Genomic DNA, 16,429 nt, shown 5'->3' with positions numbered 1-16,429 from the left:
ATTGGTTCAATTTTAAAGCTTAGCCAATAAAATAATCCAATGCATAATGTATGACCGACAACGAGGCTGAAGCAGTGCGGGCGATTGTTAATTTTCTACATTTGGTATTATTTGTTAAATTACTGAAACATTTCCAATAAGATTGTGAAAGAAAGTGGTTGATTTGTGCAATAATTCACGTATTCTAAGGTTTGCAGTTAAAAATGCCGTCGAAATTAACCTATTTAGAACGTTTCTTGCTAATTTTCGTGTCTTGCACATGTGCTAGGAAAAGCAAAATAATATATCGATTTAATTATCATTAAAACAAACACTTGAACAAAAGCGACTGAAATATAAACGACTTGCCAACTGACTGAAATATGATAACAGTATACTGTCAGATAAATGTATCCTCGATACACTCGTGAATAAAAGCTCTAAATGTTTACCCACTTCCTAATGGGTTGCAAAAGATCGCTGACAAATCAACCCACTTGTTAACCAACACAACAAAAATCCCCCAAACTAGTTTACCAAACTCGCCCCACTTGTGAAAAGGGTTAAATTCCGTTAATTTTACACCTGCCAACTCGCCCCACTTGATGAAAAAATGTACAGTCTAGATGAATATATATTAAAAAATCTGCAGTTCAGGTCTGCCAACCCTTGCCCATTTTAAATGAAAACTCTTTAACACAGAATACAACAAGAATGTGTCCATAGTACACGGATGCCCCACTCACACTATCATTTTCTATGTTCAGTGGACTGTGAAATTGGGGTCAAAACTTTAATTTGGAATTAAAATTAGAAAGATCATATCAAAGGGAATATGTGTACTAAGTTTCAAGTTGATGTAACTTTAACTTCATCAAAAACTACCTTGACCAAAAACTTAAACCTGAACTTTCCACTATCATTTTCTATGTTCAGTGGACCATGAAATTGGGGTCAAAACTATAATTTGGCATTAAAATTAGAAAGATCATATCATGGGGAACATGTGTACTAAGTTTCAAGTTGATTGGACTTCAACTTCATCAAAAACTACCTTGACAAAAAACTTTAACATGAAGCGAACGGACGGACGGAGGCACAGACCAGAAAACATAATGCCCCTCTACTATCATAGTTGGGGCATAAAAAATAATGAAAATTGCATGCTTATTAATGAAAGTGTAAATGACATTTCACTTGCTTATAATGCAATGGTAAATACATGTAATTTTCGTATATTTGGAGGAATAACTTTATTCTTGCAAGCTTTAAACAAAAGAAAAGAAACCTGTTAATTGTACCATTATCCGATATATTATCATGAACATTGAAAGATTTCAATTAACAGCAATTTGTACATACCACATAACGGATTGGTTACTTTTGTCTTTGAATTAAGAAAGATTAAACACTATCAAGCAGTCTTTGAATTAATAATGATTAAACACTAGCGAGCAATCAGTGAAAGTGGAATGTTACTTTCAAGTTATTATCAAATACAATTTCCATTCATTCATTTAGGTATTCATTTTATTATTAAAGGGGACATGAACATAGATATTCAACGGGATTGCATCTTTTTTCATCAGTGGGGCAAGTTGGCTTTACTAAATTCATTGTGGTTGATCTAGTTGTCCTGAGTAGGGAAAATTGTCAGACATTATTTAAGCAGGGCCCCAATAAGGTAATCAGTATCTTGGCATAATTAGGAGATCGCGTTTATTGTATGTCAAGCTATGACATTTTAAATATTTCTACAAATCTTTTAGAAAAAGGTCATCATAAGATATAGGAAGGTGTGGTGTGCCAATGAGACAACTCTCCATCATTAGTTCAGTTTTGTGGTAAAAATCGTACATGTAAACTGATAAAGGATGTTATATATATATATTTTTTTTGCAAGAAGATAGCTATAGTTTGGTGGTAAGACAAATTTTATGTTTGCATTGTTGTTGTTTTTTTTTTAAGTTTGAAGTTCTTGCTAAAGATCTAAAACAAAAAATGATCTGCTACTTTTCAGCATGGTAGTCACAAATAATTAAGATTTTCGGTATTTTTTTCATAACGGTTTTTTATTTTCGGAATTTTATGTTTTGCACTAAGAGACTTTCTGAAAGGTAAATACAAATATCAAATTGTGTTTATAAATGAAGTTCCATGGAGTAAAAATTCATTAAACATGTTGAACATGTTAAATAAAAAGTACCTGAGTATTATTATATTGTTAGATTACCAGGATAGTCTTCTGAAGAATGAAAAAAAAATGGAGGTTTAATTTGAAGACAAACCATTATATTTAGTGATTTTATTTCCCGTCTACACACTTATGTGCCCATGACAATATACTAAACACATGTTAATTGAATAAAGTTATTTCATGTACTTTTTACATCTTGCAAAGCTTTAGAAATTAATCATTCGGTTAAGGAAATGCCCCCCCCCCCCCTTAAATAAAATAACATGCCCTTTTAATTTCCTCCAGCTTGTCAAATGATATTAATAATTACTTCATGCTTGTCAGTTTCTCAGGGGTGGAAGCATATAGTTCTTCTTTATAATTTACTTTTCTGGGAGAAGGGTAATGATTTGAAAAATTTTTAATTGATCGGTAATTTTACTGTGATCATTTAATCAATGTGGTTGAAAACTAAGGTCAGCAAGAAAAGAACATTTTGGGCTGAAAAAGTGTTAGTCTTTATTATTGTTATTTTATTGTACAATAATTGTTTTATATTTCCATTACAGGATTTTTTCATCTTTGAATGTCATTCTTTACATTTTGAGAACATTACAGATATATTTTTTGGTTAAAAATGCCAACCAGATCACGTAGTAGATCACGCGAGCGTTTAGACCGATTTGGTAGAGTTATTGTACCGCCCAAAAGATCCAGGAGTCGTAGTCCAAGAATCAGAAGAAGTCGCAGCAGAAGTAGGAGTCGTAATAGTAGATCACATCGTAGGTCATTGAGTCGTGACAGAAGGTCACCTAGGAGATCACCCAGAAGGTCACCAAGGAGATCTCCAAGAAGATCACCACGAAGGTCACCAAGGAGATCGCCTAGAGTTCACAGAAGAAGTCGAAGTCGCAGTCGTACTTCATCATCACGACGTAGATCTCCTAGACCAAGAAGTAAAACACCTCCTATTGGAAATCGTACAAATATAAATGATATTGACCTGATGAAGGCGAGAGTGTTTGTTGGCAATGTTCCAGTATCGACTATTACGAAGAAAGAGCTTGAGGACATATTTGGAAAATATGGCAAAATAATAGGTAAGAATTGACAGTATTGTAGTAAATTTAAACAATCTGAAGATTCTGAGTTGTGTTGATCCATTGTTAGAAGAATATTTGGTCCTCTATTTAGTCAGAACAATTCTGTGGGATGAGAGAAAGAAAAATTCTATTGGATATTTACTAAAAACATAGCTTATAGTTATACATGTTGAAACAACTAGCAAAATGTTATCGCTAAATAAATTCATTGACATTGTTATTCATCAAAACATTGATTTTATTCAATTTCATATTGGCATTACAGTCTGCACCAAAATCTTTTTCAACTACTAGTCCGAAGACCAATATTTCAACATTTCAAACAAAGTTTTGCAATAACTTACTAGTCCATATAAGATTTCACTGGTCTGGGGCATCGGACTAGTGGCTAACCGTGCAGACTGCGGCAACATATTTGATTGTGTTGTGGGACACCAAATAATATATAAAACCAGGATTTATGAAGAAACAAGAACATACATGTATTCTAAATTCTGTTGTATACAAAACATATTCAACTTATATTGCTGTCACTTTTTGAGATATTATTTTATGAATAACTTATCATAAGAAGATAGTTATTTCACCAGCAGTTCAGTGATATTGTTTGCCTTAAATTACCGGAGAATAAAGGCTTTTTCCCCTGGAGAAGAATCCCAATTTGAAAAAAAAATGGCTAAAAATTATTCCCAAAAAGACATCTTTTTTTCCCAAACAGTGCAGTCTCAGTAGTAATTGTGCCTGAATTCAAACTGAAAAACACTCATTTATACATTCTTCATGTCTAAAATGATTATATGTGCACATTTGAGGGTCTATCTATGTATCATCACTGACAATAAGTGGTCTTATTTCAAAGCAGGGTTTGACTCTTGAAAAGGGGTCTGCAAATTGAAGTTTCAGCCAAATTCCTGGTTTATTCTAAATTTCCCAATTTGATAAAAATGACGCATATTTTCCCAATAAAAAAGGGTAGAGGTAGTTTTGAAAAAAGCCAACAATATCACTGCAGTTATCATTTTTGCTATTTACAAAACATACAAAAGCAATTTTCAAAATAAAGAAAATATTTATTTGATCAGTGTCATTATTTGAGTCCTGTAAGTGTTTAAATTAAAATAATCACAAATATGACTTTTTTCGACCTCAAAACTAATATACAGTTGCAAAAAGTGTAATGATTGTTGTTACAAGTATTAAAAAGTGATAATCACCATCAAAATCCTAGCTAAATGTAAAAAGAGGTTCAGAAAATCTGCAATCACTACATTGACCGTGTCAAGAAATGTAACAAATTGTTTTGCTGTTTTCAATCTGTAGATTTATTGTTCTTACAAGCAGTAAGTTAAAACAAAAAAAAATGGTGGATTCTGATGTGATTAATTGAAGAAAAAATTCCACATACATATGTTAATATTCGTCGAATAAGTTGTTGAATCGGTTTTTAAATGGAAAGTTGGAAGGATTTGAACGTGCGGAAGTCATGAATTTAGCTTTTGCGAGATATCATTTGCATATAAATTCTTAAATTTGACTATTTTACTGAAGACATATATTTTTCATCTTACATATATATAGGTATAAACATTAAAATGACTTGTTAAAACAAAAGTCGAAATGATAATTTGAAATTTCATAAGAAAATTAAGTAACCGTATTAGACAGTTGATTGCTTAAAGCAGTACGGTTATATAGAGAAAACCTTTGGAATCGTCTGAAAGTGACCACTGAAACGAAATGAATGGTAAAGCAAATTTGACAGTCATGTTTATTTGTGCAACTGACCAACGTATATAATCAAAAATGTTGTGATTAGGTTACAAATATATTTTTTTTGTTCTCTGGGTTTTCAGTTTATTATCAAAAGTTTTGAAAACATAAAAAAACTGGTTTTCAATTTTAAAAATTTGAATTAAACGAGGAATGGCATTTGAAACAGGTGAAAAATCTATTTTGTCTGACATTGACTTTTTTCCTAGGAAATAAGGATACATGTACATTTGTATGTCAGTTTTCAATTGTTGCAAAATAAAAGGTATTTGCAGTTGGTATCTATACAGGTAACTTTCTTTCTGTCTTAAAAAGAACATTACCTGCTGTCTCATTTTAAAATAGAGGATCTTGTTATGGAAACAGATTTTGATGAAAGATCAGAATGGAACATTTTAAGTAAGCTTTCACTATGATTTTTTTCCATATAGTTTCCATATTATCGTTTCGAGTCGTCTACCTTCCGTAAGGAACTTCCGTCAAAATCAAAATACGATACAACATGTCTAGAAAAATTAACTCGTTAAATGTTGATAAGCGTTGTGTTATGTTAAAAACGATTGCAATTTAAACAGAGAAGTGTGTACAGAAAGGAGTCATGCCCAATGACCCAAAGGAAATTAAATATTTAAAGAGTTAGAAATCGGGTTCCTCAGGACTAGAATTAACGTAGAATAGGTGATAAGATACGAAGTGAAATACCTTCTCTCACTCTTTGTCTCAGTGACTGCTGTGGAAAGTAAACTTGGAATTGATAGTACAAAAATAAAACACAATAAGTACATTGTTCATACACTTGTATCCGCGATTGGCTATTTTTAAAGTTGAGTAACTATTCAGATTACGTAATTTACATTTTACATGTGCAGTTGAATTAGTTTTGAAAATAATACTATCCAGCTATACATGTACATGTGTCAATGAAATCAATGGAAATCTTATCCCTCAGAGCAATCTGCTCTTTGATTTTTTTTATGTAAATTTGACATTTACTGTATTGTGGAGAAGAATAAATTAAATAAAAAAATTCAGTTTGTTGACTTCTGTTTGCCTTTTCAATGCTAGAAAGATCATGTGTGTTTATGCTAAATTAGTTCAACTTTGCAATAAATTAGTTTGGAAGATGATTTAGTGGTTGTATTTTGTAAGAAAGTTTAAAATGTTGAAGAGATTTGGCGTTGATTATTTTACCTCTTTTTTTATGCCCCACCTACGATAGTAGAGGGGCATTATGTTTTCTTTTAAATTTAAAAAATGAAAACATTTGTACATGTACAAAGATTGTCTGATTTAGAATAAGCACACTTCCTTTCCTTGTATTGTTTTGCTTGCCCCTAAAATAGTGTGTGTAATGTGAACTTTGCTTCTGTTGTGAGTGCCAGGAAAATATGTACATTGTACCTGAATTACCAGGAGAATGTATTTTTTTGAAGAATAAATAATAAGTTGTTTTAAATTGCCAGCCCAACCAATGTACATGCATAAACCAAATTCTATTTTTGATAAAATTTATATATATTTGTTAGGTATTTTAGACTACTTACTTCAGACATTTAGACATACATGTACAAATACTAGGGTTATAATTTAATTGGCCAGTAGGCAAGACAGATGTTTCCTCTTCATTAGCCTTTTTGTTATCATATTCAGCCAATTTCTTTACATACATGCATGTACTGTAGGTTAGTGCTGCACATTATCTCTTGCCTATATTATAATCAAAGCAGAAAATTGTGTCTACAGAAGAAAAGTTCACAATAAATAATTAAAAAAAAAATGAGTACTCTTTTCTTTGCGAAAATGATCGTGATGTAATTCTTTAAAACGCCGCATCAAAAGCAGCAGAGATAGAAATTATTTTGCGCGAAATTTCACGTGAGCGTTTTATCGTATTTAGAAATTTTTGCTGATCTTTTTTATTTGACTGTTGACTAAGACAATTAGAACAACCGTGGATTCGTACTGTATGGTAAAGTTATCAGTATACAAGTGTATTGTTATTGTACTCCCTCATGCTGGAAAGTACGCAGATCTATTTTTCATTTAATAATTAGTTATTTTCTGAAGATATTTATTACAATAAAAGTGTTACTAATATTAGTCTTGGTATCCGATTATGCTTTTGAATTAACCCTTAAAATGAAATATAAAAGAAAGAAATACAAATTACCAAAAAGTTATGATATAAGGAAGGAATAAACATGAAACACAATTAAAAATTTGAAGGTACCGGTATATATATATATATATACATTAAATTCAATTTAACAATAAAAATGTTTGAAAAGACTGAAATAAATGTAATTTTTTTTACATACTCAAATTAAAGCACAAAACAATTTAACTCTTAAAAATCACAGCTTGAAGTATCCAGATATAAAATTTAACCAATTAAAGTGAAAGAAAAAAGAAAGTACATATTCAGAAAAATCTAGTTGTGTTTAACATTTTCTATCTGAACAAATCAAAGTTAATAAATGTTTGTAGATTATATTTGAATTTCAATACTAAATTCATTTTATTTTGAAATATGTTTTTAAAAAAAGAAAAACACTATAAACTTTGAAATTTTTTGTTAAAAGGGTTATTAATATTTAGTCTTAATACATAATTAAAGGGATGCAGTGGTTGGTGAATTCAACATAGAATAAGATAAAAGGAGTTCAAAATTTTAAGAATGTTTGACACAACAGAGATGTTTCTTTACTCTCTTTTTATATTAAGGCTGTTCCATTGAAACTAATATATAATAAAGGGGTTTCTAATTTGATACCTCACTTAGAATTTAATATGTACGTAACAATAAAATGTAAAACACATTGTATCAATGTACATTCATTTAAAAGTAACTGAAATTTTATCACATGTATGTAGCTAGAAAAGACCCGAATTGCCTTGAAAGAAGCATTAATCATTACCAAATTATCATTCATTTCTCAGCTGAACAAACACCCCATTAAAGTTGGAACCCAAACATAAAGGTACTTCATTATAAAAATCAGCAAGAAAATTTTATTATTCTGTAATGTTCCTGTATTTTAGGTCTCTCGCTTCACGACAGAGGATTTGCATTTGTACAATACGAAAAAGAGGAAGACGCACTACAAGCAGTAGAGAACGAGAATGGAGGCCTGTTAAAAGGCAGCAAGTTAGGTACGACTGAGAAATGATAGATTATTCGTTATAGTAAATGAAGATCGTAAATTGGATGGATGGAACCATATAAGCTTGCAAATAGTGCTACAAACGTTTCTATATTTTCAGGGGAGTGTCTCAAAACATACTTTGAGAGACATTATAAATTGTTGCGTAATCTTTTGACACTTAAAACCAAAACATACACATAACATCAATTATGACATTGTTATTGTTGAGTCATCTGACTCACAGTCTGGTCATATTAGAAAAAGCTCTCATTTATACCTTAATAATTAAACTTTAAATATGTAAATTCACTTATAATTAAAGTTAAATGATGATTAATGACCAAATTTTTCATTGTAATGATTCTTCAATTTAAAGTTATATTTTGTAGATGTTAAAATGGCATTAGATGGTAGAAAAGGAACACAAAATCCTTCTTCTACAAGACGACCAAGTCCTGCAACTAGACAGAGCCCAAGTTCAACAGCTAATAGTACATCTAGTGGATACGACAGAGATAGGTATATGTTTGAATTCACATGTGTTTTTTGGTTCTGACAATTATACTTTATTCTAACATGACGTTCTTTAAACGCTTTGAGTACACACCAGTGGTAAAATATGAATATAGTGTTTGGGCTGTTCCAATCGTATTCTCACATCATATGCTTTTTTGTGGAGCCTGCAACTTTTGTTGCAGAAAGCTCGACATAGGGATAGTGATCGGGAGGCGGCAGCGTTAGCTCACTTCTTAAAAGCTTTATATTTTAGAAGGTGGAAGACCTGGATGCTTCATACTTTGTATATAGATGCTTCATGTTACAAAGTTTCCGTCAGTCACATGTCCAATGTCCTTGACCTCATTTTCATGGTTCAGTGACCACTTGATAAAAAAGTTCAAATTTTTTTGTAATGTTGAATTCTCTCTTATTATAAGTAATAGGATAACTATATTTGATATGTGCATACCTTGCAAGGTCTTCATGTCTGTCAGACAGTTTTCACTTGACCTCGACCTCATTTCATGGATCAGTGAACAAGGTTAAGTTTTGGTGGTCAAGTCCATATCTCAGATACTATAAGCAGTAGGACTAGTATATTCGGTGTATGGAAGGACTGTAAGGTGTACATATCCAACTGACAGGTGTCATCTGACCTTGACCTCATTTTCATGGTTCAGTGGTTATAGTTAAATTTTTGTGTTTTGGTCTGTTTTTCTCATACTATATGCAATAGGTGTACCATATTTGTTGTATGGAATGATGTAATTGTAATGTGTACATGTCTAACGGACAGATGTCATGTGACCTTGACCTCATTTTCATGGTTCAATGGTCAAAGTTAAGTTTTTGAGTTTTGGTCTTTTTATCTAATACTATATGCCATACGTCAACTATATTTGGTGTATGGAAATATTTTATGATCTTTATGTCAGTCGCGCAGGTTTTATTTGACTGTGACCTCATTTTCACGGTTCATTGCACAGTATTAAGTTTTTGTGTTTTGGTCTATTTTTCTTAAACTTTAAGTAATGGGTCAACTATATATGTTGTATAGAAGCATTGTGCACTCTTGTTATGAATAAGCTACTCGACGTCATAGAATGATGACGTCAGAATATAAGCATTTTACGGGAAAATACTTGCTTTTGAACCCGAAAATCATCACAACAAGGAAAAGTAAACAAACGATGCTAAAATGTCAACTTTTTATATAGAAAATAGTTTCTTGCATTGAAAAGTAATAGATCAAGTGTAAAGCTATGACCTGTAACCTGTTGCACTGAGATAGCATATAGCATAATCCAGTCAATCAATCCATTTATGCAAGAAATTCTACTCTTAACAGCAGAATTCATTGAGTGCCTAGGTAAAAGGTAGAATCTTTGGTTAGCTTGCTTGTTAGTTGAACCGTGAAGTCATTATTAGCTTTAGGTTAGGTATACTACCGTCCTTTCGATGTAGTTGAACTGTGAAATCATTATTAACTTTAGGTTAGGTATACTACCTTCCTTTCGATGTAGTTGAACTGTGAAGTCATTATTAACTTTAGGTTAGGTATACTACCTTCCTTTCGATGTAGTTGACCCGTGAAGTCATTATTAGCTATAGGTTAGGTATACTACCTTTCTTTCGATGTAGTTGACCCGTGAAGTCATTATTAGCTATAGGTTAGGTATACTACCTTTCTTTCGATGTAGTTGAACCGTGAAGTCATTATTAGCTATAGGTTAGGTATACTACCTTTCTTTCGGTGTAGTTGACCCGTAAAGTCTTTATTAGCTCTTGGTTAGGTAAACTGCCTTCCTTTCGATGTAGTTGAACCGTGAAGTCATTATTAGCTATAGGTTAGGTATACTACCTTCCTTTCGATGTAGTTGAACTGTGAAGTCATTATTAGCTATAGGTTAGGTATACTACCTTCCTTTCGGTGAAGTTGAACCGTGAAGTCATTATTAGCTATAGGTTAGGTATACTACCTTCCTTTCGGTGTAGTTGAACCGTGAAGTCATTATTAGCTATAGGTTATGTATACTACCTTCCTTTCGATGTAGTTGAACCTTGAAGTCATTATTAGCTATAGGTTATGTATACTACCTTCCTTTCGATGTAGTTGAACCGTGAAGTCATTATTAGCTATAGGTTATGTATACTACCTTCCTTTCGGTGTAGTTGAACTGTGAAGTCATTATTAGCTATAGGTTATGTATACTACCTTCCTTTCGATGTAGTTGAACTGTGAAGTCATTATTAGCTATAGGTTATGTATACTACCTTCCTTTCGGTGTAGTTGAACTGTGAAGTCATTATTAGCTTTAGGTTAGGTATACTACCTTCCTTTCGATGTAGTTGAACTGTGAAGTCATTATTAGCTATAGGTTATGTATACTACCTTCCTTTCGATGTAGTTGAACTGTGAAGTCATTATTAGCTATAGGTTATGTATACTACCTTCCTTTCGGTGTAGTTGAACCTTGAAGTCATTATTAGCTATAGGTTAGGTATACTACCTTCCTTTCGATGTAGTTGAACTGTGAAGTCATTATTAGCTATAGGTTATGTATACTACCTTCCTTTCGGTGTAGTTGAACCTTGAAGTCATTATTAGCTATAGGTTAGGTATACTGCCTTCCTTTTGGTGTAGTTGAACTGTGAAGTCATTATTAGCTATAGGTTATGTATACTACCTTCCTTTCGGTGTAGTCGAGTCCTACAGACATACAGATTGGTTATCCGCGGAAATAGTCAATGCTGTAAAAAAAAATACCAGTTTGCATATTCCTTTGTCGTTATTAATTTCTTACCTTCCACAAAAAAATAATCTTTTCTATTATTGGTATAATTATAATACAAATAAAATTGTCTATTTAGATATCCAGCCCCTCCTCCACAAAGCAGAGCAGCAATAGACGGTAGAGAAAGATCTACAATGTCAAGAGAAAGGTCAGTGTCAGTGATATCTAAAATAACATTGTTAATTATTTTGTACAAGAATGATATAAGCAAATTTTTCTTGAAAGAAGAAAATTTCAGATTACAACTAAGGGTTAAAACGGTTTAAGAACTTTTTTTAGAGATAGGAAGTTGAAAAAAAATAATGCAGAAAAGTTGTTTGTCAAAGGTTTATGAAACATTTAGTGCTTTCAAAATCAGAATCCTGTGTATACAATGTATATGAATTCATAGTCCAGATCTTTGTTAAAATATTGAATTATGCTGGTCTAACTTAGTTGTACTCTGATTTCCTGTCATGAAGTGTTTACCCTTTCCTCCATAATGACGCTTTTTGACGCCACCCCCTTTACTCCATAATGACGCCTTTTGACGCCTGTGTAGAACCTCAGTTGAAACGCTTTGACTAAAAATGTCTGCATCAGACTTAAAAAAGATTGTATCCCATATGAAAAGGATATTCATGAGTATATCTGACTTGAATTTCATTGATGAAATATTCGTTGTAACAATGCATTAATACTTTAAACCTGATGATTTTTTTATGCCCCACCTACGATAGTAGAGGGGCATTATGTTTTCTGGTCTGTGACTCCGTTCGTCCGTCCGTCTGTGGTTCCCTTCGTCCGTCCAGGTTAAAGTTTTTGGTCAAGGTAGTTTTTGATGAAGCTGAAGTCCAATCAACTTGAAACTTAGTACACTTGTTGCTTATGAGATGATCTTTCTAATTTTTAAGCCAAATTAGACTTTTGACCCCAATTTCACGGTCCACTGAACATAGAAAATGAAAGTGGGAGTTTCAGGTTAAAGTTTTTGGTCAAGGTAGTTTTTATACGACCGCAAAAATTTTAATTTTTCGTCGTATATTGCTATCACGTTGGCGTTGTCGTCGTCGTCGTCCGAATACTTTAGTTTTCGCACTAACTTTAGTAAAAGTGAATAGAAATCTATGAAATTTTAACACAAGGTTTATGACCACAAAAGGAAGGTTGGGATTGATTTTGGGGGTTTTGATCCCAACATTTTAGGAATGAGGGGCCAAAAAGGGCCCAAATAAGCATTTTCTTGGTTTTTTGTACAATAACTTAAGTTTAAGTAAATAGAAATCTATGAAATTTTGACACAAGGTTTATGACCACAAAAGGAAGGTTGGGATTGATTTTGGGAGTTTTGGTTCTAACAGTTTAGGAATTAGGGGCCAAAAAAGGGCCCAAATAAGCATTATTCTTGGTTTTTGCACAATAACTTTAGTTTAAGTAAATAGAAATCAATGAAATTTAAATACAAGGTTTATGACCACAAAAGGAAGGTTGGTATTGATTTTGGGAGTTAAGGTCTGAACAGTTTAGGAATTAGGGGCCAAAAAGGGGCCCAAGTAAGCATTATTCTTGGTTTTCGCACCATAACTTTAGTTTAAGTAAATAGAAATCTATGAAATTTAAACACAAGGTTTATGACCACTAAAGGAAGGTTGGGTTTGATTTTGGTAGTTTTGGTCCCAACAGTTTAGGAATAAGGGGCCCAAAGGGTCCAAAATTGAACTTAGTTTGATTTCATCAAAAATTGAATAATTGGGGTTCTTTGATATGCCGAATCTAACTGTGTATGTAGATTCTTAATTTTTGGTCCCGTTTTCAAATTGGTCTACATTAAGGTCCAAAGGGTCCAAAATTAAACTTAGTTTGATTTTGACAAAAATTGAATCCTTGGGGTTTCCATGATATGCTGAATCTAAAAATGTACTTAGATTTTTGATTATTGGCCCAGTTTTCAAGTTGGTCCAAAATGGGTCCAAATTAAACTTTGTTTGATTTCATCAAAAATTGAATAATTGGGGTTCTTTGATATGCCAAATCTTACTGTGTATGTAGATTCTTAATTTTTAGTCCCGTTTTCAAATTGGTCTACATTAAAGTCCAAAGGGTCCAAAATTAAACTAAGTTTGATTTTAACAAAAATTGAATTCTTGAGCTTTTTTGATATGCTGAATCTAAACATGTACTAAGATTTTTGATTATGGGCCCAGTTTTGAAGTTGGTTCAAATCAGGATCCAAAATTATTATATTAAGTATTGTGCAATAGCAAGAAATTTTCAATTGCACAGTATTCAGCAATAGCAAGAAATCTTCAATTGCACAGTATTGTGCAATAGCAAGAAATTTTCAATTGCACAGTGTTGCGCAATAGCAAGAAATCTTCAATTGCACAGTATTGTGCAATAGCAAATATTTTCAATTGCACAGTATTGCGCAATAGCAAGAAATATCTAATTGCACAATAATTTGCAATAGCAAGAAATTTTCAATTGATTGGAGTTATCTTTCTTTGTCCAGAATATTAATTGAATCAACTTAAGTCACTTTTACTACCAACTGATAAATTAAAACAATCTTTACCATTCAGTGATAACAAGCACCTTTTGTTACATTTTAATATTTAAGTCTCCCAAACAAAGTTTGGAGACTTATTGTTTTTGCTCAGTTCTTATTATTTTTATTATTCTTCTTCTTCTTCCGCCACTTTAAAAATGAACTTGTCCGCAGCGGTTCTCCTAAACGGCTTGTCAGATTTACTTAGGATTTTACAATATGTTAGACTAGCATGTCTAGGTGAGCCATCAATCTTTCGTTTGTGCATTGGGGTCTATTAAGGGGTATTTTGGGGGGTAGAAAGGGGGGAGGGGTTTACTATAGAACCCTATGGGATTTTATTTTCTAAAATTTTCAAATGAATATAACTTGAAAACTGTAAGTGATAGATACATGCAGTCTTCAGAAACGATTATAGGACAATAAAACAAATCACATGAAATATAGGGGGAGTCCCTGGGGGGTCATCCCCACCCCCTTCAATTTTAGAATATGCTTTTATCTTGTTAACAGTCCAGATCCCCACCCCTAAACCATATATATTCTTGAATGGGACGATAAAACAAATCAAATTAAATTAAAGGGAAGTCCCCGGGGGTCATCCCCACCCCGTTCAATTTGAGAATATGCTATTATCTTGTAAACGGTCCAGATCCCCACCCCTAAACCATATATATTCTTGTAGGGGACAATAAAACAAATGAAATGAAATAAAAGTGATGTCCCTAGGGGCTCACCCCACCCCCTCTTGTTTGAAAACTTGTAAACGGTCAACATCCCCACCCCTAAACCATATATATTCTTATATGGGACAATAAAACTAGTCAAATGAAATAAAAGGGAAGTCCATGGGGGTCACCCCCACCCCCTCTTGTTTGAGAACTTGTAAACGGTCCAGATCCCCACCCCTAACCCATATATATTCTTATATGGGACAATAAAACTAATCTAATGAAATAAAAGGGAAGTTCCTGGGGGGTCACCCCCACCCCCTTCAATTTGAGAACTTGTAAACGGTCCAGATCCCCACCCCTAAACCATATAAACTCTTGTATGGGACAATAAAACAAATCAAATGAAATAAAAGGAAAGTGCCTGGGGGTCACCCCCACCCCCTTCAATTTGAGAACTTGTAAACGGTCCAGATCCCCACCCCTAAACCATATAAATTCTTGTATGGGACAATAAAACAAATCAAATTAAATAAAAGGAAAGTGCCTGGGGGTCACCCCCACCCTGTTCAATTTGAGAATTTGCTATTTTCTTGTAACCGGTCGAGATCCCCACCTCTAAACCATATATAATCCTGTATGGGACAATGAAACTGATTCAATTAAATTTTATCTTATTTTTTTTCAACACGTGCTTTCAAACATGGTTAGTTTGATTCCTGTTGACAAAAGTGCTTGACAAATGCGCTTAGTTTGTGATGAAAAACGTGCTTGCAAACGTTCTTAGTTTCGAGTCTAACATTGAAGAAAGTGTCGTGAAGATTGCACTAAAAGGTATGTAAATTTATTATCTACAAAGGCTTTATGTATGTATGTTGTACGTCACTGTTTGTCACATTACATGGCACCAAGTAAAATTTGAGGCTTGTAAATTTGTTGTGCAATGCTTTTTTAACACTTGATGAACATTTTGTCAATCTAGTACAACAATGAAATTTAGAAATAAGCAACCTCAACTTTTGCTTAATCTGAAACTTGGCTTAAAAAGATTTTGATGATGAATTCAACATAAAATATGATCGTACACAATTTTCATACTCACACCTTTATGCATGGTTAAAAAATTGAAACATTTATTCATTTAATTAAATTGCTTTTGCAAAGGCCAGGTTTCAAATTGCATGGTTAAGTCTGCACGTAAAGAATTGTGTGAGCTAGTGCTTATTTATATGCTTTATTTGTAGACCCTCCTCGTGGTGGTGCCGGATAACACTCATTCACATCTTTAGTTTTGCACTCTCCCACATTCTATTGTTAAGTCACATACTGCAAAATTTAATACAATGCAACATTTTTAGTTCGATCTCTAATGATTTTTCTAGTTTCCATTATTAAACATCTCCTTACAATTAAAAATTTCAGATACAGAAATAATTGGGCGAGTCAATATCTAAATTAAGGACGTGTTTGATTGGCTAAATTAACCATGCTATTTTACATCATATCTATACACTACTACCATTTATAACGATTCACTCATGATTGACAGCATCATCTTATCCAGAGATATAGATGTAAAATATATTGAAATTTTGTTTTATTTTCAAAAACATCTGCCTTTAATATTGCAGTAATATCAAATATTGTTTTTTTAAAATTCTAATCATAAATAGTATTCAATGTACTATGCCAGGCCTACTTCATGAAAAAAATTACTGCTACAAGATAGGTTTCTATCAACATTCAAATTAATTCAAGAAAGAT

At 32.6% G+C, this 16,429-nt stretch overlaps 1 protein-coding gene across 12 annotated transcripts in view; it reads left to right on the top strand.

Annotated features, from left to right (window-relative positions):
• Nucleotides 1-29: 29 nt before the first annotated feature.
• Nucleotides 30-16,429, top strand: part of LOC143080046 (nuclear receptor coactivator 5-like) — a 42,961-nt gene continuing 26,561 nt past the window's right edge. For 5 of the 12 annotated variants that reach the window (XM_076255696.1, XM_076255695.1, XM_076255694.1 and 2 more), the window contains exons 1-5: nt 44-104; nt 2,725-3,255; nt 8,071-8,181; nt 8,564-8,693; nt 11,544-11,615. In XM_076255696.1, coding sequence (XP_076111811.1) covers nt 2,793-3,255; nt 8,071-8,181; nt 8,564-8,693; nt 11,544-11,615 — 776 coding nt within the window. In that variant the 5' untranslated portion in view covers nt 44-104; nt 2,725-2,792. Of the gene's footprint in view, nt 190-2,724; nt 3,256-8,070; nt 8,182-8,563; nt 8,694-11,543; nt 11,616-16,429 lie in introns of all 12 variants that reach the window. The other 7 variants (XM_076255700.1, XM_076255699.1, XM_076255697.1 and 4 more) reach the window with 5 other exon arrangements.

The sequence above is a fragment of the Mytilus galloprovincialis genome, chromosome 6, assembly GCF_965363235.1.
Source record: "Mytilus galloprovincialis chromosome 6, xbMytGall1.hap1.1, whole genome shotgun sequence".
Lineage (NCBI taxonomy): Eukaryota > Metazoa > Mollusca > Bivalvia > Mytilida > Mytilidae > Mytilus > Mytilus galloprovincialis.
This window is presented reverse-complemented; position numbering and strand designations above follow the sequence as displayed.